Raw genomic sequence first — 19,235 nt, forward strand, 5'->3', positions numbered from 1 at the left:
TAGATCATGTGATATATTGTGTAAATTCCTTCGATCTGGATTTTTTACATTAGCAAATGCTCTTTTGAAAAAGACAACAAGTGGGTAACCAATGAATGATAATTCACTGATTGCAGTAACAGTCCATCTTTAATATGCACCAGCTTAAGCTGCAGGTCAAGCTTTTTCTGATTTTGTCTGATTACTTTATCAGACAAAATGAGAAAATATTTAGTTATTAGAATGCCTAGAGACTAAAACAAATTACTCTGCTGCCAGTGCCTCTGTCAAATTAGACCGCAAATTAGACAGCACTCTCAGGAATAAGGTGAATTACAAGAACTGAAATTAATTTATAAGGTTTTTATTCCTTCTGACCATTCAGTATCCTGCTCGATGTTAAATCTAATGATAGCTTTTCTTTTAAATAACCTCTTTTAAACATTTTTGTGTTTGTTCAGGCAAGATTTGAAGAACTATGGAAAAATTTCACCACCTACACTTCTGCGGAGCAGCTCCTTGGGTTGCCAGTTACACAATATGAAAGCCTGCTTCTCAAAAAGTTGGTGAAGCTTTCTTTCCGTTACCCATAAATGCATTTCAAAGAAATAGATTCAGTATCGAAAATGCATATTTTAGAGAGTATTCAGCCTTTCGAAGCAACAAGATGACGGATGTATTTAAATGTTTCACATAGGAAAGAGCTTGATCTGCTTCAAAAACTGTACGGCCTGTATGACGCAGTGATGAGCAAGATTGATGGGTACTACAAAATTCTGTGGACATGTTTGGATATTGAGAAGATCAACGCAGAGCTTTTGGACTTCCAAAATAGGTGAAGTGTTTACTATCATAGCTGTTTTGTTTTATTTTCTTTCACTTTCTTGGTGAATTCAGACAGTATTCTCTGCATTATCTATACCCGTAGGTGTCGGAAGCTCCCCAAAGCCTTGAAGGAATGGCAGGCCTTCGATGACCTAAAGAAAACCATTGATGATTTCAATGAGTCATGTCCTCTGCTTGAAATGATGGCCAACAAATCTATGAACCGCAGACACTGGGATCGGATCGCATCGTTGACCGGACACCAGTTTGAAATAGAGTCCGAGTCTTTTACCCTGCAGAACATCATGGAGGCCCCTCTTTTGACCTACAAGGATGATATTGAGGTCTGTTTGCATAAACCTACTTTTTCTTTGCTCGTAGAATAAAGGGTTGCATTTGTTCATCTGTTTATCGCCTACGTGTTGGTGCTTTCTCAGGATATCTGCATATCAGCTGTAAAGGAAAAGGATATTGAAGCCAAGCTGATACAAGTGAAAGAGCTGTGGGCTGTACAGAACCTATGCCTGATGAATTTCAAGAATAGAGGCGAGCTAATGCTGAGAGGAACAGAGACGACAGAGATTCTCACCATCCTGGAGGACAGTCTGATGGTGCTCGGTTCACTGCTGAGCAATAGGTAAGAGAATCTACTCTTGGTAGGGTCCACACATTCAATACAAACAATTAAAAACACATAACACACATAAACTGCACAAATTCGAAAGTAGAAACAACTACAAGAATAGATGCAAATACAAAAGGGAAACCATGGATCAAAACAAAATGAATGCTATTTCAAAAAGCATTTTACAAAAGGACATTCACTTCAATACATTAAGAAACAAGCATTCGGAAAAACATGCACCATCAATATAGGAAAATATAGGAGTAAGAAGATTCATTCAGTATAGTTTTTTTTGTAAATATCTTGTTAACAATGTTCAAAATTTATTCTTATATCTACGTAAGGCCGACGTGTTCAAAGAATTTGTATGGACCTTTGGATTCATGTCTAGTTTGATAATCACGTACATTAATACTTAAACATAATTTAGAGTATATACTATTTGTCTGGTTTGAATTTATAATGTTTCTTAAGAGTAATATCATTTTAAAACTAAACCTCAACCAAATCTTTAACCAGAACAATTTAATATGCTAACGCTACTTTTGAAAACACTTCTGAGTGCTTACCAAGATTAAACATCAGCTGAAAGTGGAAACTCTATGAAGGCAATGAATACCCCAGAAGCATTAAGCCTTCAAATGTTTGAAATTATAAATTAATTGATCCAGTGTTCAGCATCACAGTTAATCCTGGCTCTATACAAAAACGAAAAGGCCTCCCTGATTTAAAAAACTAATTTTGAAACAAGATCTGTGACGTCTCATTTTACAGGTATAGCGCCTACTACAAAGGAGAGATCCAGGACTGGGTCTCAAAGCTTTCAACATCTTCAGAAATTATTGAACTATGGATGATTGTGCAAAACCTGTGGATCTATTTGGAAGCTGTGTTTGTAGGGGGTGACATCGCAAAAGACCTGCCACAGGTGTTGTACATATTTTCTCCCTTCATAACCTGAAAATATAATACCTGCAATCCTTCCCTTTGTAAAGTTAACTTTTTTTCTTCAATCACAGGAGGCAAAACGATTCCAAGATATTGATAAGGCATGGCTTCAGGTCATGAAGCGAGCTCAGACTTATCCAAACGTGGTGGAGTGCTGCGTGGGGGATCCGACTCTGGGAAAGCTCCTGCCAGACCTTCAGAAACAGCTAGAGCTCTGTCAGAAATCTCTTGCTGGGTAGGTATTTTACAAATAGCTTGCCCCAATATCAGCCGCCAAAAAAATAAAAAACTGAGTTTAACTATACCAACGTAATCTGGTGCTGAACAGTTACCTGGAGAAAAAGAGGCTCCTGTTCCCACGGTTCTTCTTTGTGTCTGACCCGTCTCTTTTGGAAATTCTTGGACAAGCCAGTGATTCTCACACAATACAGGTAAGAACAGACATGCCGATATAAAGAAAGGATTTTCTAAGTGTTTTCAATAATCACTCCTTGTCGAAGAATATTTTATTGTTCTCATTTTATATGTCATGGGTTTTTGGTTTTTTTTACATTCTTGTAGGGAAACATTATTTTGTTGTACGCTGTAAACAAACTAATTTCATTCAAAATCACAATAACTGACAAACTATTTTAGGTTATTAGGGAAAATATGCTGGTATCTTAATTAACATTTGTAAGGTAGTAATTATCTTATATTTATTTATTTATTTATTTATTTATTTATTTATTTATTTATTAGAAAACCTTTACTATTCTTGAGTTGGAGAAATGCAAAGGAATCCTAATGTGATTATACTATAATGTGTCTGTGCAAATGTTAATAATTGTTCTTTCATAATTGTTTTTATTGGAAAAAACATTCTTCTCTAAAAACATTTTTCAGGCACACCTTCTTGGAGTTTTTGACAACGTCAATGAAGTTGAATTTGATGCGTCAGAGTATGATAAGATTTTGACTGTTATCTCTCAGGAGGGGGAAAAATTACCAGTAAGTCAACCCAATATTTATCGATTGGGTTTCAGTGATTTGTTTGATCGTTTTGCCAATTCGGGATGACTGAGATCCAGATTTGTGTCTGTTTTGTTGACTGCTTTTGATCTTAAATACAGTTTATGTGAAAAAAAAATAAAAATAAAAGAATTTATGTTCGCTGAATCACTGTGGAATTTATGTAAAAAGGATTTTGGCTTTGAAGTGTTTTCAAAATGTAGTAGTTTTCTGCTGTCAGAAAAAATATAAAACAAAAAGAAACTTCTGTAGTTGACTTAAAGCTTTTTTATCTCTGATCATATAGTACATTATAATTGCATCCAAAATAATTTTTTTCATGATTTTAGCTGGACAATGCTGTCATGGCTCAGGGCGCAGTGGAACTATGGCTTGGCGCGCTGCTGCAGGAACAGCAGACCTCGTTGCACTCTGTCATCAGATCCTCTGACTGGGAGATAAATGACGAGGAGTTTGATCTGCTTACTTTTCTTGACAACTTCCAAGCACAGGTCAGAAGACAACAAAGGCTGCTTCTGAGAAATGACGATTATAGTGATTTAATAGAAATATCAAGTTGCCAGTGATGGGTTTTTGATGTGGACGATATGGCTTTCTGTGAAGGGTGGCACACCACAGGGTGGCATCACGAGACCAATATTTTCTTTTGCTTTTAAGTCAGAGTAGGCTTTATAGGAAGAGGTTTGTATTTGGATGTGTGGGGGGCAAATGAAGAGGGGGCTTATACAGGACACAATTTATTCAAGAACTGCCGCTGTATGCTTTTGACGTTAGATTTCAGGTCATGTGAAAACAGTATTTTGTAAGCTTTTGTTGCATTTTCACTTAAGTAGTAAAGAACTACAATGCTGAACTAAATAGCCATGCTGTACAATGAAATGTCCACACCTTTTTTACACAAAGCCTAATTAGATCAAACTTAACCAGTTTTTCTTGTCCCAGCATTAATATCCTTTCACTGTTTACTTCATCAGGGACATCCAAAACTGGGAATTGTGGATTATGGTTTTCTAATTTTGGTTTTGTTAAGTATGTATATGTTTTTTGTGGACTCTTTGGCTCTGGCTTCTAGGTTGGCCTTCTTGGAATCCAGATGATTTGGACAAGAGATTCAGAAGAAGCCCTACTAACTGCAGAAGTTGACAAGGAGATCATGACCTTTATGAAGAACAAATTTCTCGAACTGCTCTCTGTGCTAATTAAACAAACCACACGTAACCTCAGCAAATTTGATAGGGTCAAGTATGAGACTTTGGTCACAATTCATGTACACCAAAGTGACATTTTTAATGACTTGGTAAGGTCTTTGAACGATTCTTCTTATCTTCAGACTTTTAGTTTTTCTTGTTTTGAGTCACGTCCAGCTGTATCTTCTTCACCGTGTCCAGGTAAAAAAGCGTATACGATGTATCAACGATTTCGAATGGCTCAAGCAGAGCAGATTTTACTTCAAGGAGGACATAGACAAAGTCGTTGTGTCAATTACCAACGTTGACTTTATTTATCAGAATGAGTTTCTCGGCTGTACAGATCGTCTGGTCATCACCCCTTTGACTGACAGGCAAGAAAAGGGGAACTTGATGTGGTCTGGTTACTTTTTAAAAGAGTTTTTCCATCTTTACTGTATCTAAAAGCTGCCTGTCATCTCTCTGCCTAGGTGTTACATCACATTGGCCCAGGCTTTAGGCATGAGCATGGGGGGAGCCCCTGCTGGTCCAGCCGGCACTGGTAAAACCGAAACTACAAAAGACATGGGTCGCTGCCTGGGCAAATACGTTGTGGTTTTCAACTGCTCAGATCAGATGGACTTCAGGGGGCTTGGCAGAATATATAAAGGTATCTTGAAACATTTAAAGAATTAATCAAGCAATGCTGTGAAAATTGAATCTTTGCCGATTTCCTGGTTTTAGGCCTTGCACAGTCAGGTTCCTGGGGCTGCTTCGATGAGTTCAACAGAATTGACCTGCCGGTCCTTTCTGTTGCCGCTCAGCAGATCTCTATTGTTTTGACGGCACGTAAGAAACACAAAACCAGCTTCATTTTTACTGATGGAGACTGTGTGGATCTGAATCCAGAGTTTGGGTTGTTTATCACTATGGTAAGAATGATCTTAAGAAAAGAGGAAGTCTTTACTATGCCATTTTTTTAAAGAAACCTCTTTGTTTAGAACCCTGGATATGCAGGTCGTCAGGAACTTCCTGAAAACCTCAAAGTGCAGTTCAGGACTGTGTCCATGATGGTGCCAGACAGGCAGGTGGGTAAGGAGTGTTTTGACTGAAATAATCCTCCTCCTGTTTACATTTTGTTTAACGTCTCCTCGCTGTTTTCTTTTAACAGATCATCATGAGAGTAAAACTAGCCAGCTGTGGGTTCAATGACAATGTTATTTTAGCTCAAAAATTCTTTGTCCTTTACAAGCTGTGTGAGGAACAGCTTACGAAACAGGTGGGAACTTTACACGTTGTCCACAATTGCACTTCTTTCCATGATAACTGGTGTTTTTGGGACTCAATCTGTCTTCCTTGTCAGGTCCATTATGACTTTGGACTAAGGAATATCTTGTCTGTGTTAAGAACACTTGGGGCTAGTAAAAGAGCTCGTCCTGATGACACAGAGTCCAGCATTGTGATGAGGGTACTGCGTGACATGAATCTCTCCAAACTGGTATGGGTCCAAGAGTTTAAGTCAAAGAGGCGTGTTTCATTGAATTTCGTTGTATTGTGAATGCACATGCTTAGATTCAGTCTTGTACACATAAATATGTCTTTGTTTTAGGTGGATGAGGATGAGCCCCTCTTTCTTAGTCTTATCAACGACCTGTTCCCTGGCATCCAACTGGATTCAAGTACATATGTAGAACTCCAAGCTGCTGTTGCCCATCAAGTGGAGCTAGCAGGTCTTGTCAACCACCCACCTTGGAATCTTAAGCTTGTCCAGGTATCACATGCGCAGATAATTTAACTCTTGTTATATGAACAACTTTTTTTTAAATTATTGTTATGCATTTCATCCTAAAATTTTTGCTTCAAATGTTCATGTTAGCTGTATGAGACGGCACAGGTGCGCCATGGACTGATGACTTTAGGCCCAAGTGGAGCTGGGAAGACCGCGTCCATCAACATGCTCCAGAGGGCAATGACCGAATGTGGAGTCCCCCACAAAGAGATGCGCATGAACCCCAAGGCAATCACTGCCCCCCAGATGTTTGGCCGCCTGGATGCAGCCACCAATGACTGGACAGATGGAATCTTTTCAACGCTATGGAGGAGATCGCTCAAAGCCAAAAAGGGTTTGTAGCGCAAATATTTCTCATGTAATATAAAATCTCGTGTTATAAATGATTCTCTGTAAAGAAAAAAAAAAAAAGATGGATCATTTAAAAGTCAGTATTTTTTTTTAGAAATGAGACACTGTTTTGTCTCTTGCCACACATGCCGGCGTAACTAATCATGGGTGTTATGCCTAAACATAAAGAAATCAATCTTTTCGCTGATCAAATAAATCTTAGTTGACATGTCAACCTCTCCAAGAATTCAGCGTGACAAGGTGAACAAATGTTCATCAGTTCAGAGTGTTTTGATAGTATAGTTCAGCAGTTATCAAACTTCATGTTCCAGATAAGCTTTAAGGTCTGGAACAACTAGCGAAAATCAACTCCTTTAAATGGTAAAGGAGTTACTATTTAACTCGCTATTATAGCGCTTTTTCTAGTCCACAGGACCCCAAAGCACTTCACACTACATTCAGTCATTCATCCACACATTCACACGCTGCACTAGCACCACCGGGCCCTCTCACCACCTCCAGTTGGCAGGGTGGGTGAAGTGTTTTGCTCAAGGACACAGCGATGGAGACGAACGTTGTGCCACTCAGGCCAACAACCCACCAATTACGGGATAAACTCCCACCACATTTGCCCCTTCACTTTGATTTTTCTTGAATTCCAGCAGTCAATGGGCGATAGGTGGGGTCACCCTGGACAGGTCGCCAGTCCATCACAGGGTGGTATAACTAAACACCTAGAAGACACGTTACATAATCAACTTAAGAAAACAACTAAGTATAGATTGCGACTTGTATATTTTTAGGGGAAGCCATATGGATTGTTTTAGATGGCCCCGTGGATGCCATATGGATTGAGAACCTGAACTCTGTGCTGGACGATAACAAAACTCTGACCCTCGCTAACGGAGACCGCATCACTATGTCACCAACCTGCAAGCTGGTGTTCGAGGTGCACAACATGGATAATGCCTCTCCTGCCACCGTCTCCCGGGTCGGTATGGTGTTCATGAGCTCCTCTGCTCTCAGCTGGCAACCAATACTCCAGGTACAGTTTATTTTATTCAAATCATAGCAACTGTATGTTCATAAAACCTAAAGGGAAACAATGACACATAACAAGTGGATTGATTTGTTGAAAAAGGTCTTTATTTTGTAGGGGTGGGCCAAAAAACGCAGCGCAAGCGAAGCACAAAGCATTTTGAGTTTATATGACAAAATATTTGCTGACCTTTACTTGTTCATGAAGCAAAATCTTAAACCTAAAATGGATCTTTTGGAGTGCAACTATATCATGCAGGTATGTATTTCGAAGAAACAATCACAAGGTAATTTAGCATAATGCTTTACGCTCATTTGGATAAACTTCTTTTCCTTCAGTCGGTTAACCTACTGGAAGGTTTTCTGCCAGCCAAGGAAGTACCCGGCTTTGCCGGAAGCAAGCACCTTGAGCGCATCTTTGTCTTTTGTCTGATGTGGAGCGTTGGAGCCATTTTGGAGTTAGACGGCAGGGACCAACTAGAAGAGTACATGAGAGGTCATGAAAGCAAGATTGATTTGCCTAAGACAAAGGAAGGAGAGACGATATTTGAATACATGGTCGACAATAACGGTAAGCTGGAGTATGTAAAATAAGTTGTGTGGATGTGTGGCATGAATGTGTGACCACCATTGTTTTTGGTCTTTGCATTTTTGTCAAATTACTCCCTGTGGAGTCACGGATGTCTGTTTCTCCAGTGTTCCTGCCTTTTACTTACACTGGCTGGGATAGATTTCAGGTTCCTACAATCTTAAAGGTTAATGTATCAACAAAATCCATCGATTTTTACTTGCTCACAAGAACACACTTTCTAGTAGTCTAGAAGCAGTAGCTTGTAACTCTGTTTGGAAAATTGTAAAATGTACTTTTTCATTTGTACAATCAAGTGAGGTTTAAATGTGTGGATGCCAACTTTTGTTTTAGGAGAATGGTGTCACTGGAACAATCACGTTGGGGAGTATATCTATCCAACCGACGACGTGCCCGACTACACTTCCATTCTCGTGCCAAATGTGGACAACACAAGAACCTCGTTCTTGCTAGAAACTATTGCAAAGCAACGCAAGGTAATACCAGCTGCTTTTAAAAGGCCCCCCCCCCCTACAAATCTGTTTTTATATATCTCTGGGTGTAATCCAACTATATTTGACACATTTAGGCTGTTCTGCTCATTGGGGAGCAAGGCACAGCTAAGACAGTGATGATCAAAGCCTATGCAAAGAAGTTTGATCCTGAGACAGACCTCTTCAAATCGCTGAATTTCTCTTCTGCCACTGAGCCCGTAATGTTTCAGGTTAAGTCTAATATATATATTTTTTTTACGTTATGGTTGAATTTCTACTAGTTCTTTGTTTTTTTTGTTCTTTATTTTTAAACATGCTCGTTTTCTACTTCCAGCGAACAATTGAAAGCTACATTGAGAAACGAATTGGCAGCACCTACGGACCACCAGGTGGACGACGAATGACTGTTTTCGTTGACGACATAAACATGCCTGTTGTCAACAAATGGGGAGATCAGGTCTTGCAAATATTTGCCTCTTTTCGAGTGTTTCCTGCCGAGTCAGTTCAGAAATACGGAATTCTTTCTTCTTTTTTTTTTCTTTTAACGCCATTGTCCGAGCAGATCACCAACGAGATTGTGCGCCAGATGATGGAAATGAGCGGCATGTACAATCTTGACAAACCTGGAGATTTCACGATTGTTGAAGATGTACAGATTCTGGCTGCCATGATTCACCCTGGTGGTGGAAGAAACGACGTCCCAGAAAGACTGAAGAGGCAGTTTACAATCTTTAACTGCACTCTGCCATCCAACAACTCCATCGACAAGATCTTCGGTAGCTTTCGGGAGGGCTTTCATCGCATTTATTTCTTTCATTTTATTTCATTTTGGACATTTAACATTTTGCCGATTCCTTTTTGTTTAGGTATAATTGGCTGCGGATATTTCCATGAATGCAGGCATTTCAAACAGAGTGTAACAGAGATGGTCAAACGTCTAGTGCCTGCTGGACGGATTCTCTGGCAGTGGACAAAGGTCAGTACCTTGTTTGAGTTTTAACATAGGAAGCTGTTTTATTAATACTGATGTTACACTGTGTGATGTTGTCACGTTAAGATTAAAATGCTCCCCACACCATCAAAGTTCCACTACATCTTCAATCTGAGGGATTTGTCCAGAATTTGGCAAGGAATGTTAAACGTCAAAGCACCGGAGTGTTACAACATCCCCACACTGTTGGCTCTTTTTAAGAGTGAATGTACAAGGGTGATAGCAGACAGGTAAGTGTGCTCACTTTCTCTGGATCCCTACTTGAAAGCCAAAAGTTAGAAAAAAAAGCCCTAAGATATAGTTTCATTGCAGGTTTATTAACGAGAAAGACAAAGAGTGGTTTGAGGAGAAATTATGTCGCGCGATCCAAGACATTGATTCGAATCTTATCAATGGACTTCATCCTGAGCCATATTTTGTGGACTTCCTCCGCGATGCACCTGAGCCGACAGGAGAAGAAGACGAGGATGCCACTTTTGATGCACCTAAGATTTATGAACTGGTATGAAGTCGCTTTTAATTGCCGTTCTTGGTGGAGTTGTAAGATGCAAACCGTCACCCATGAACTGTGTGAACTAACAATTTCTTAGGTGCCAGATTTTGAGTTCTTATCAGACAAGCTGAAGATGTATCAGGCTCAGCACAATGAGATGATAAAAGGCATGAGCCTCGATCTGGTTTTCTTCAAAGATGCAATGACTCACCTTGTCAAGGTTAGATTTAAAACCAGCATCAAGTCTTTCAATGGAAGCTTATTGGACAATGCTAACTTTAGCGTTGTCTTTCTTTAGGTTTCACGAATTATTCGCACTGACAACGGAAATGCTCTGCTTGTGGGTGTTGGAGGATCCGGGAAACAAAGTCTTGCTCGGCTGGCTTCATTCATAGCTGGATACAGAGTCTTCCAGATCACGCTGACCAGGTGAAAACAGCAAACATTTTAAACTTGGCAGAATACATCAAGTGTTTTCGAAGAAAGTGACCCAAATCCTGTCCCTACTTCTGAAAATAAATTTGTTCAGTCGAGCAACAAATTTGTTACATTCCTTTTAAGTCCTGGATCCACGATGAATAACATCCATACTGTAAAAAACAAAACAAACAAAAAAAAAAACAACATTGTGATTTTCTTGGCCCGCAAATACTTTAGACTCAATTTTGGCCTATGTGACAAAAAAAAAAAAACGTAGACGCCTCTGTTTTAGTCCAACTGGAGGGCAGAGGGGTACAAGTTCTATACTTGTCTACTGCTGCAAGCACTGAGCAGTTCTTCCTCCCAAATGCAAGACTATTCCTGAATATTTGTTGTTTGCTTTTCGAAAGATCGTACAACATGAATAATTTCAACGATGACATCAAACTGTTGTACAAAGTAGCTGGAGGTGACGGCAAAGGCATCACCTTCGTTTTCACCGACAACGAAATCAAAGATGAAGCCTTCCTCGAACACCTGAACAACGTGCTTTCTTCAGGAGAGGTGAGATCCCGCCATATTTACACAACCTTGGAATATTTTTGAAGTTTCATGTCAAGTACTTTAACCCTCTAAGAGAATTTCAGATTCTAAAATGTAGGTTTTTTTGTTTTCAGTCCTGTTGATTTTATGCTAAATAAACCTGTCTGCAGGTCTCCAATCTTTTTGCAAAAGATGAGATTCAAGAGATCACCCAAAACCTCGTTGGGATCATGAAAAAGGAGTTTCCTCGCACCCCACCAACCTTTGACAACCTTTATGAGTTCTTTATAGCGCGAGCGAAAAAGAATCTGCATGTTGTTCTTTGCTTCTCACCAGTAAGTTAAAATAAATGTCCATTTGTTAATCAAAAGCAACAGACTTTTCAAAATCTTTAAAAAAATGTTATCTTATTTTTGTTGTTTCTCATATTATTTGAAAACTATAGCACTAAATTGTTTTCATTTCATTCCAAATGGTTTTTCTTTGGGGTTTTGTTTTGTTTTGTTTTTTTAAATAGGTGGGACAGAAGTTTCGGTCCAGGTGTCAGAAGTTTCCAGGCTTGATATCTGGCTGTACAATGGACTGGTACAGCCCTTGGCCCAGTGAGGCCCTGGTAGCTGTATCCACCTACTTACTGTCAGAGTTCCCAATGGTTTGTTCTTCTACTGTCAAGACTGCAATGATGGCCACCATGGGAACTTACCACGACAGAGTATCTTCTGCTTGTGAAAGTTACTTTGAAAGGTTTTACGTTTGTCTCTTACATTCACACAAAAAACATTTACTTTACGTGTTTTTGAAATATTTGTTGGTAAAGTGCATGATCTCAAAGTTTTGCTCATTTTTCAGCTTCCGCAGAAGAACTCACGTGACCCCAAAGTCTTACCTCTCTTTCATAAATGGTTATAAATCATTATATACTGAGAAGCACGACTTCATAAACACTCTGGCGGAGCGCATGAATGTTGGTAAGACGTTTAGGAAGCTAGGCTAGCCTGCTACTTTCTAATTAACAGGATTTATTATGCATGAGCTTCAGCTTTTGAACTTCTAGAAGACATTTTAATTTATTCAGATTTGCATGTATAAATACTGCTAAAAGTTTGTTTTGTTTTTTTTAAATGACTCAGGAAGGATTTTTATTAATACTTACAGGTTTAGGAAAACTGAAGGAGGCCAGTGAGTCTGTGGCCCAACTATCAAAAGATCTTGAAGTGAAGGAAAAAGAGCTGGCTGTAGCATCTATCAAAGCAGATGAGGTAAATGATGAACAGGCCGACCTCTTGTGCCCTGCAGAAACAGAAAAATGTACACATAGTGGTTGTCTGTCATCGTAAGGGCTAAGTACAGCCTCTGATTTATGGCTTGCTGAACACACCGCATCAGCAGCAGTAACTTTAAGTAGTTTTTCTCGCGTATTAATCAATCTATAATGCCGCCACGTTGCAATGTAATCATTTTTACCTACTCCGCTTCACAATGTTGGAATGATAAACTGAGATTCTTCAAATATAGATGTCTTAACAGCGTTTCATGTACCAGAACTTCACCTGGGCACTTACAGCAATGCTTTTGTTGTTTTTTTTAAAGCTATTTTGTTATAGGCTGGTTTACTAATTTAGATTTAGCTTCAGAGAAGTTTATGGCCAGCTGCAAGGTGCCCAAGTTCTCAAAAACAAGGCATTTGCCCTCTACAAGGCAACTGTCTTAAATGTTTTCAAATACTTTTAAATTGTTAGTTTGGATATGTCTATTATTAAAATATAGATAAATTATTGCAATTTATTTATTTATTTATTTATCGGGGTCTTTCATCATCGTTTATTAAGGTTGTATCTTGTAGACGACTATGTAGATAAAAAAAACTTTTGCTGAGGTTTTAATTTCATGTCACGTGACTTTTGTTTTTTGCATTTAAAACTAGGTGTTAGCAGAGGTGACAGTTAGTGCTGAAGCAGCTACCAAAGTGAAGAATGAGGTCCAGGTTGTGAGAGACAAAGCCCAGAGACTTGTGGATGGAATTGAGAAGGAGAAAGCCGTAGCTGAGGGCAAACTGGAGGCAGCCAGGCCAGCTTTGGAAGAAGCAACAGCTGCACTGAATGTGAGATCTCTGTGACTTAAACTGGGGACTCTCTTCACAACTGACTCACTCTTGACAGATTATCTTTTTCTTTTTCTTTTGTCAAATGAGGTGTTCACACTAATAGTCTGGTTATTATTGTACGACTGAAAGACAGACTATGTTTTCTGCACCTGAACTGATTTGTATATCTACAACTTGAGCGTTGTGCTAATGTTTTGTTTTTTACAGACCATCAAACCAGCTGACATTGCTACAGTGAGAAAACTTGCTAAGCCTCCTCATTTGATCATGAGGATTATGGACTGTGTCCTGATTTTATTCACCAAAAAGTTAGACACGGTTACTGTTGATCCTGAACGGCGCTGCATAAAGCCCTCCTGGATAGAAGCAATGAAGGTAAAAGGAAAAGTGCTCTTTTTAAACAACATTAAAGGCATACAACACTGGTCCACTAATAGCATTAGGAAGTTACCTTTTGGTTATCTTTGCAAATGGGAATTTTTTTTTTCTGCTCTTTAGCTCCTGAGTAGTCCTGGGTTCTTGACCTCCCTTCAGCAATTCCCCAAGGACCAAATCAACGATGAAACAGTCGAACTGCTTCAGCCATACTTTGAAATGGAGGACTACACTATGGAGTGTGCCATGAAAGCGTGCGGCAACGTGGCTGGTCTGCTCGCATGGACGCGTGCCATGGCCTCGTTCTTTTCCATCAACAAGGAGGTTTTGCCACTCAAGGTTTGTTTTTGAATATTTTCTGCTTTTACTTATTATTTTAAGGGTATTGGCTTCCAAAAGTGATCCCTACCTTTTGAACCACAAATAGGACTTTATTGTATCCAGACCTTACGCGATGTTCCATTTCTAAGTAGTGCATAATTGGAAAATTATGCAGGGCTTTCGTGTTTTACAGAATTTTTCCTCTCACTTGATTATTATGTACTATTTTGTGAAGAATTATCACATAAAATTTGAATAAAATGCATTTAATCTCAAATGTTTAAGTAACAAGCAACTAGACTTCTGTTCTTATATCTGAAAGTAGTTTTACCTTAAAATACATTAGTTTGTGGATGTTATGACAAAATGTTGAAATGTTCAAGGAGTGTATAGTGTTTATTCGATGTTATGTATAAAAAAAAATAGACTTGGACTAAAAGAAGATCTGGTATTCCCTACAGCCTGCTGTTATTTCTTAAGTTGTGCTGTTGTTTTTTTGCCCAGGCCAACCTGGCCATTCAAGAGAACCGCCTGAACTTAGCTAATAATGAGCTACACAACGCTGAGGCCACGCTGGCTGAAAAGCAAGCAGAGTTTGATAAAGTGAAGGCTAAATGTGATGCTGCCATGAAGGAGAAACAGGTATTATCTACTCTTCAAAATAAAGTTTGCATTTAACAGTGTAATATATATATATATATATATATATATAGTGTAATATATATATATATATATTACACTATATATGTGGGGGAATTTTTCTGCCTTAAACCAAGAGCACACATTTTCAGACTGAAAACAGAACTTTGTGTCTTTTGTTCCCAAAACGTTTAATACTTACATTTTCAGTTTGAAAGATGGGCTTCATGTCTTTCTTCTCAAAACTTGCAATGCTTGTTCTCAAAACTTTAGCTCTTTTTCAAATATTCACTGCGCTTTCTCAAACCTCAAAACTTGTCTTTTTGAGAACAAAGGACATGAAATCCTGCTTTCAGACCGAAAATGTGTGCTCTTGAACTATGGCCGAAAAATTCCCCCTTAGACAACTATTGTTTTGTGCTCAGGACCTGTTGGATGACGCAGAGATGTGTAGGAATAAAATGCAGGCTGCATCTGCCTTGATAGACGGACTTAGTGGAGAGAAGGTTCGCTGGACAGAGCAGAGCAAAGAGTTTAAATCTCAAATAAACAGGCAGGTCGCAAAGAAAATATGGTCTTCCCTTTATAAAGTGTATTGTTACAAGGGCAGGGGCTTATTTGATAATACCGATTGCGTTAAATAGAAAATAAATGAACTTTTCTTTTTCTCTTAGACTTGTTGGGGATGTGCTCCAGCTTACTGGCTTCCTTTCATACTGCGGGCCATTCAATCAAAGTTACCGCGACAAGTTGCTGAAGGACTGGCAGGCAGAGCTCCTGAATGACAAAATCCCCTTCTCAGAAAATCTCAACATTATCTCTGCCCTGGTGGATCCTCCGACTGTAAGGATAGCGAGCATCCGGTTTTATTTTACATCATTACTAGTTGCAGACAAAGTCCACTTAAGCTTTCCTGTTCGTCTTTAAGATAAGCGAGTGGAACCTCCAGGGACTTCCAGGAGATGACTTGTCCGTTCAGAATGGCATCGTTGTCACCAAAGCAACAAGATTTCCCCTCCTTATAGATCCCCAGACACAAGGAAGGGCATGGATTAAAAAAAAAGAAGCGGAAAATGAGCTTCAAGTAAACAGCCACATCAAATTGTGTTGATTTTCCCCCCACTTTGTTAGCTGCTTTGGTCACCTTGATTAGGGAAACTCTGATCTCTTGTCCAGGTCACATCCCTCAACCACAAGTTCTTCCGTACACATTTGGAAGATTGTCTGTCTTTGGGGCGACCGCTGCTCATTGCAGATATATTTGAAGAGCTTGACCCAGCCCTGGACAACGTGCTTGAGAAAAACTTCATTAAATCTGGGACTAGTTATAAGGTACTCAGCTATCATGATTATGTGAATTATATCTGCAATTGGTAACTTTTATTTTTTTTTTTCCATGTCTTTTACACACTTATGAAAACTTTCTGTAATATGAGATGGGTCAGCTGTGAAAAACTGGATGTCCTCTGCCTCCTCCCTGTGATCCAACAGCTATCTAGAGAATTAGCTGTAGATAGCTCCTCCTGGCCCTGTCAGTCAGAATCAACCAAACAGAGCCAGGAGGAGGTTATCAGCGCTGCTAATCTACCTTGTGTATGTGCTCCTCAGACCCTCCCCCTTACCCTCTGCTGCTGTACAGCCTCTTCCTCACAGCAGAGCCTTCTTTGAATGCGCTCGCTCTTTAGCATGGCCGATGACAGCAGATAGACAGTTTTCCTGTAAAACTAAGTTCTTTCTCTGCAGGACTTTCACCAGCTTACTTAGCAGTTCTAAAACCCACCTGGCTCTGATTGGTTGGTTCTGACTGGGAGCGCTGCATTTCTCTAGATGGCAGTAGAACCTAGCAGAGGAGGCCTATTTTTCAGATTCTGTCTCTTGTTATACTGTCATGACATAGTAAAAGTTTTACAAAATATGCAGAACAAAAAAACCAAAACATTTTTATAAAAGTTACCTAGAGCAGCAGACAAACTATAAAAATGTTTCCACTCTTGGCTTCTTTGATCCATCTCGGTTTAGGTTAAAGTCGGAGACAAAGAGATAAGTATAATGGACGGTTTCAGGCTGTATATAACCACCAAACTGCCTAACCCAGCATACACCCCAGAAGTCAGTGCCAGGACGTCTATCATTGATTTCACAGTCAACATGAAAGGTCTGGAGAACCAGCTGCTGGGGCGAGTCATCCTCAAGGAGAAACAAGTGAGTGCATGCTTTGTTTATTAGCATTTCTATTCCATTTTAAAATGTATCGCTGATAAAAAAAAAAAAAAAAAAAGTTGTTATTCTTACTAGACCATTGCTGTAACACACACTGATCTTTGGTTGGATTTTTGTCGAACAGGAACTAGAAGCAGAAAGATTGAAGCTAATGGAGGACGTAACTGCCAATAAGAGAAGGATGCAGGAACTGGAAGACAACCTGCTGTACAAACTCAGCTCCACTAAAGGTAGTACAGCTGTTGGCGCACACTTCTCCTGAGAGTTTTGACTCGTTCCTGATGGATTGTCTGCGCTTTTCTGACTAAAGGTTCCCTGGTTGATGATGAGTCCATGATTGGCATCCTGCGAACAACTAAGCAAACTGCTGCTAAAGTTAGTGAGAAGTTAAGTGTGGCGGCAGAAGCTGAGGCAAAAATCAATTTGGCTCAGGCGGAATATCGTCCCGTTGCCTCTCGCGGCAGCATTCTTTACTTCCTCATCACAGAAATGAGCATGGTCAATGTCATGTACCAGACCTCCCTGGGTCAGTTCCTCAAAGTATTCGATATATCCCTTGAAAGGTAAGCCTTCGCCAGGACTGGTTTTTGCACAGCAAACCTTATGCGTTTAGCACATGCGTTTAAAAACGATACATTTTATTGCTGATATTTATTCACTGTGCCTTTGCAGGTCTGAAAAGTCCTCCAAAACCCAAACTCGAATTGCAAACATCATTGAATATTTGACTTTTGAGGTGTTCAAATACACAATCAGAGGCCTTTATGAAAACCACAAGTTTGTCTTCACGCTCTTGTTGGCCCTTAAGATTGACTTGCAGAATAACAAAATCGAACACAGCAAGTTTCAGATACTGATTAAAGGTATAAACAGTCACTAGCTAGTCTATTTGTTATAATATCCTGTTATAATATAGTAATAATATCTCTGGAAACACATATAGGTGGTGCAGCTCTAGACTTGAAGACCTGTCCTCCGAAGCCATTTAAATGGATACTGGATATGGTGTGGCTGAACTTGGTGGAACTCAGCAAACTGACACAGTTTGCTAATATCCTACACCAGGCAAGGCCCTACACCTGAATCTTGTGTAGCTTATACTGTATCGCTGCTGATAGTGGTGCATTTTGTAGGTGTCCCAAAGTGAGAAAACCTGGAAACATTGGCTAAATCTTGATGCCCCAGAGGAAGGTGTCATTCCTGATGGATACAACTATGTCGACGTCTTCCACAAACTTTTGCTGATAAGGTGGGATTTTTTTTTATTTCTTTTTTCTTTTTTTTTTTTGTGGCTTTCCCTCTTCTGTATGCATTCAAACAAGAAATACAACAGTTATCACACTTCATACTGCAGATCTTGGTGCCCTGATCGAACCTTGTCTCAAGCCTTGAAGTACGTAGAGGATTCAATGGGCGCCAGATTTGCCGAACCTGTGATCTTGAATCTTCATGGCACATGGGAGGAAAGTGACGTTCGCACGCCCCTAATTTGCTTCCTCTCTATGGGCTCCGATCCTACAGATCAAATTGAAGCCCTTGCCAAAAGACTCGAACTTGGTGAGTCCTCCTCTCCTGTTAGAAGTGGATATTTTTAGCTTCCTGTATTATCCGTAAAACAGCATGTCATAAGATTATTTTGACCACATTTACACTTAGAAAAATAACTCCTGCCTTTACTCTTTCCTAGGCTTTTTAGCCATAACATTTTTACAACTTCAAGTCGATTCCTTGTCGGGGCTGACATGATTAATCGGATTAATTATGATGAATTGAAAATTGAAATAATCACCAACTAATTTAGTAATGGGTTAATCCTTAACTGCAGTACACAGACTAAAAGAAAAGTGCATTTGCTAAAAGAACAAAGTTCTCAGAGCAGCCTAAAATATACGAAAATATATGTACGTTAAAAATGCTCTACCTTAAACTCTTCAAGTGTCATAGTTTTAGCTCCATCCAGTTGAAGTTCTGTAAAAACATAATTATTATTGAACACCTTTTGCTATCTGCTTACTAATTGGGTTATTCCATAAATAATGAATAGATTAGCCCTACGAAACTTTTCACATGTTGATGTTAAAGGTGTGTTTTTAGCTTTTAGCTCTTTTCTACGAATGATCAAATGTACACAAAAGGAATTCTGTTTTGTTGCATTTTAGGCAATAAAGTTTTCATTTTCTTATTTAAGGAGCTAAATTATTTATTTGCATCGTTTGATGTATTTCTAATGTATAAAAAAGGCTAAAAGGAAAGTCTTTTTGATTAGTCGGCAGAATAATCAAGGATTAATCAATAACTAAAATCATCTTTAATTGCAGCCACAGTCCTTTTACTTTTAAGCAACCTGCAAACGTAA

At 39.2% G+C, this 19,235-nt stretch overlaps 1 protein-coding gene across 1 annotated transcript in view; it reads left to right on the plus strand.

Moving 5' to 3' along the window:
• The window catches only part of LOC122838423 (dynein axonemal heavy chain 8-like), a 39,438-nt gene that overhangs the window by 14,647 nt on the left and 5,556 nt on the right, over window positions 1–19,235 (plus strand). The window contains exons 32-81 of the mRNA XM_044129066.1: window positions 441–541; window positions 677–814; window positions 908–1,148; window positions 1,242–1,441; window positions 2,204–2,357; window positions 2,449–2,612; window positions 2,706–2,808; window positions 3,263–3,367; window positions 3,718–3,879; window positions 4,461–4,685; window positions 4,777–4,949; window positions 5,046–5,224; window positions 5,299–5,486; window positions 5,556–5,642; window positions 5,726–5,833; window positions 5,918–6,052; window positions 6,164–6,325; window positions 6,431–6,677; window positions 7,477–7,718; window positions 7,830–7,970; window positions 8,051–8,282; window positions 8,634–8,776; window positions 8,869–9,003; window positions 9,108–9,230; window positions 9,336–9,549; window positions 9,640–9,749; window positions 9,831–9,994; window positions 10,077–10,266; window positions 10,355–10,477; window positions 10,556–10,686; window positions 11,088–11,241; window positions 11,391–11,555; window positions 11,738–11,964; window positions 12,070–12,188; window positions 12,376–12,479; window positions 13,145–13,321; window positions 13,532–13,699; window positions 13,823–14,038; window positions 14,525–14,662; window positions 15,085–15,212; window positions 15,334–15,502; window positions 15,588–15,743; window positions 15,836–15,991; window positions 16,679–16,861; window positions 17,004–17,109; window positions 17,190–17,442; window positions 17,552–17,742; window positions 17,823–17,944; window positions 18,013–18,128; window positions 18,234–18,436. Coding sequence (XP_043985001.1) covers window positions 441–541; window positions 677–814; window positions 908–1,148; window positions 1,242–1,441; window positions 2,204–2,357; window positions 2,449–2,612; window positions 2,706–2,808; window positions 3,263–3,367; window positions 3,718–3,879; window positions 4,461–4,685; window positions 4,777–4,949; window positions 5,046–5,224; window positions 5,299–5,486; window positions 5,556–5,642; window positions 5,726–5,833; window positions 5,918–6,052; window positions 6,164–6,325; window positions 6,431–6,677; window positions 7,477–7,718; window positions 7,830–7,970; window positions 8,051–8,282; window positions 8,634–8,776; window positions 8,869–9,003; window positions 9,108–9,230; window positions 9,336–9,549; window positions 9,640–9,749; window positions 9,831–9,994; window positions 10,077–10,266; window positions 10,355–10,477; window positions 10,556–10,686; window positions 11,088–11,241; window positions 11,391–11,555; window positions 11,738–11,964; window positions 12,070–12,188; window positions 12,376–12,479; window positions 13,145–13,321; window positions 13,532–13,699; window positions 13,823–14,038; window positions 14,525–14,662; window positions 15,085–15,212; window positions 15,334–15,502; window positions 15,588–15,743; window positions 15,836–15,991; window positions 16,679–16,861; window positions 17,004–17,109; window positions 17,190–17,442; window positions 17,552–17,742; window positions 17,823–17,944; window positions 18,013–18,128; window positions 18,234–18,436 — 8,071 coding nt within the window. The remainder of the gene's footprint in view (window positions 1–440; window positions 542–676; window positions 815–907; window positions 1,149–1,241; window positions 1,442–2,203; window positions 2,358–2,448; window positions 2,613–2,705; window positions 2,809–3,262; window positions 3,368–3,717; window positions 3,880–4,460; window positions 4,686–4,776; window positions 4,950–5,045; window positions 5,225–5,298; window positions 5,487–5,555; window positions 5,643–5,725; window positions 5,834–5,917; window positions 6,053–6,163; window positions 6,326–6,430; window positions 6,678–7,476; window positions 7,719–7,829; window positions 7,971–8,050; window positions 8,283–8,633; window positions 8,777–8,868; window positions 9,004–9,107; window positions 9,231–9,335; window positions 9,550–9,639; window positions 9,750–9,830; window positions 9,995–10,076; window positions 10,267–10,354; window positions 10,478–10,555; window positions 10,687–11,087; window positions 11,242–11,390; window positions 11,556–11,737; window positions 11,965–12,069; window positions 12,189–12,375; window positions 12,480–13,144; window positions 13,322–13,531; window positions 13,700–13,822; window positions 14,039–14,524; window positions 14,663–15,084; window positions 15,213–15,333; window positions 15,503–15,587; window positions 15,744–15,835; window positions 15,992–16,678; window positions 16,862–17,003; window positions 17,110–17,189; window positions 17,443–17,551; window positions 17,743–17,822; window positions 17,945–18,012; window positions 18,129–18,233; window positions 18,437–19,235) is intronic.

The sequence above is a fragment of the Gambusia affinis genome, linkage group LG10 (assembly GCF_019740435.1).
Source record: "Gambusia affinis linkage group LG10, SWU_Gaff_1.0, whole genome shotgun sequence".
NCBI lineage: Eukaryota > Metazoa > Chordata > Actinopteri > Cyprinodontiformes > Poeciliidae > Gambusia > Gambusia affinis.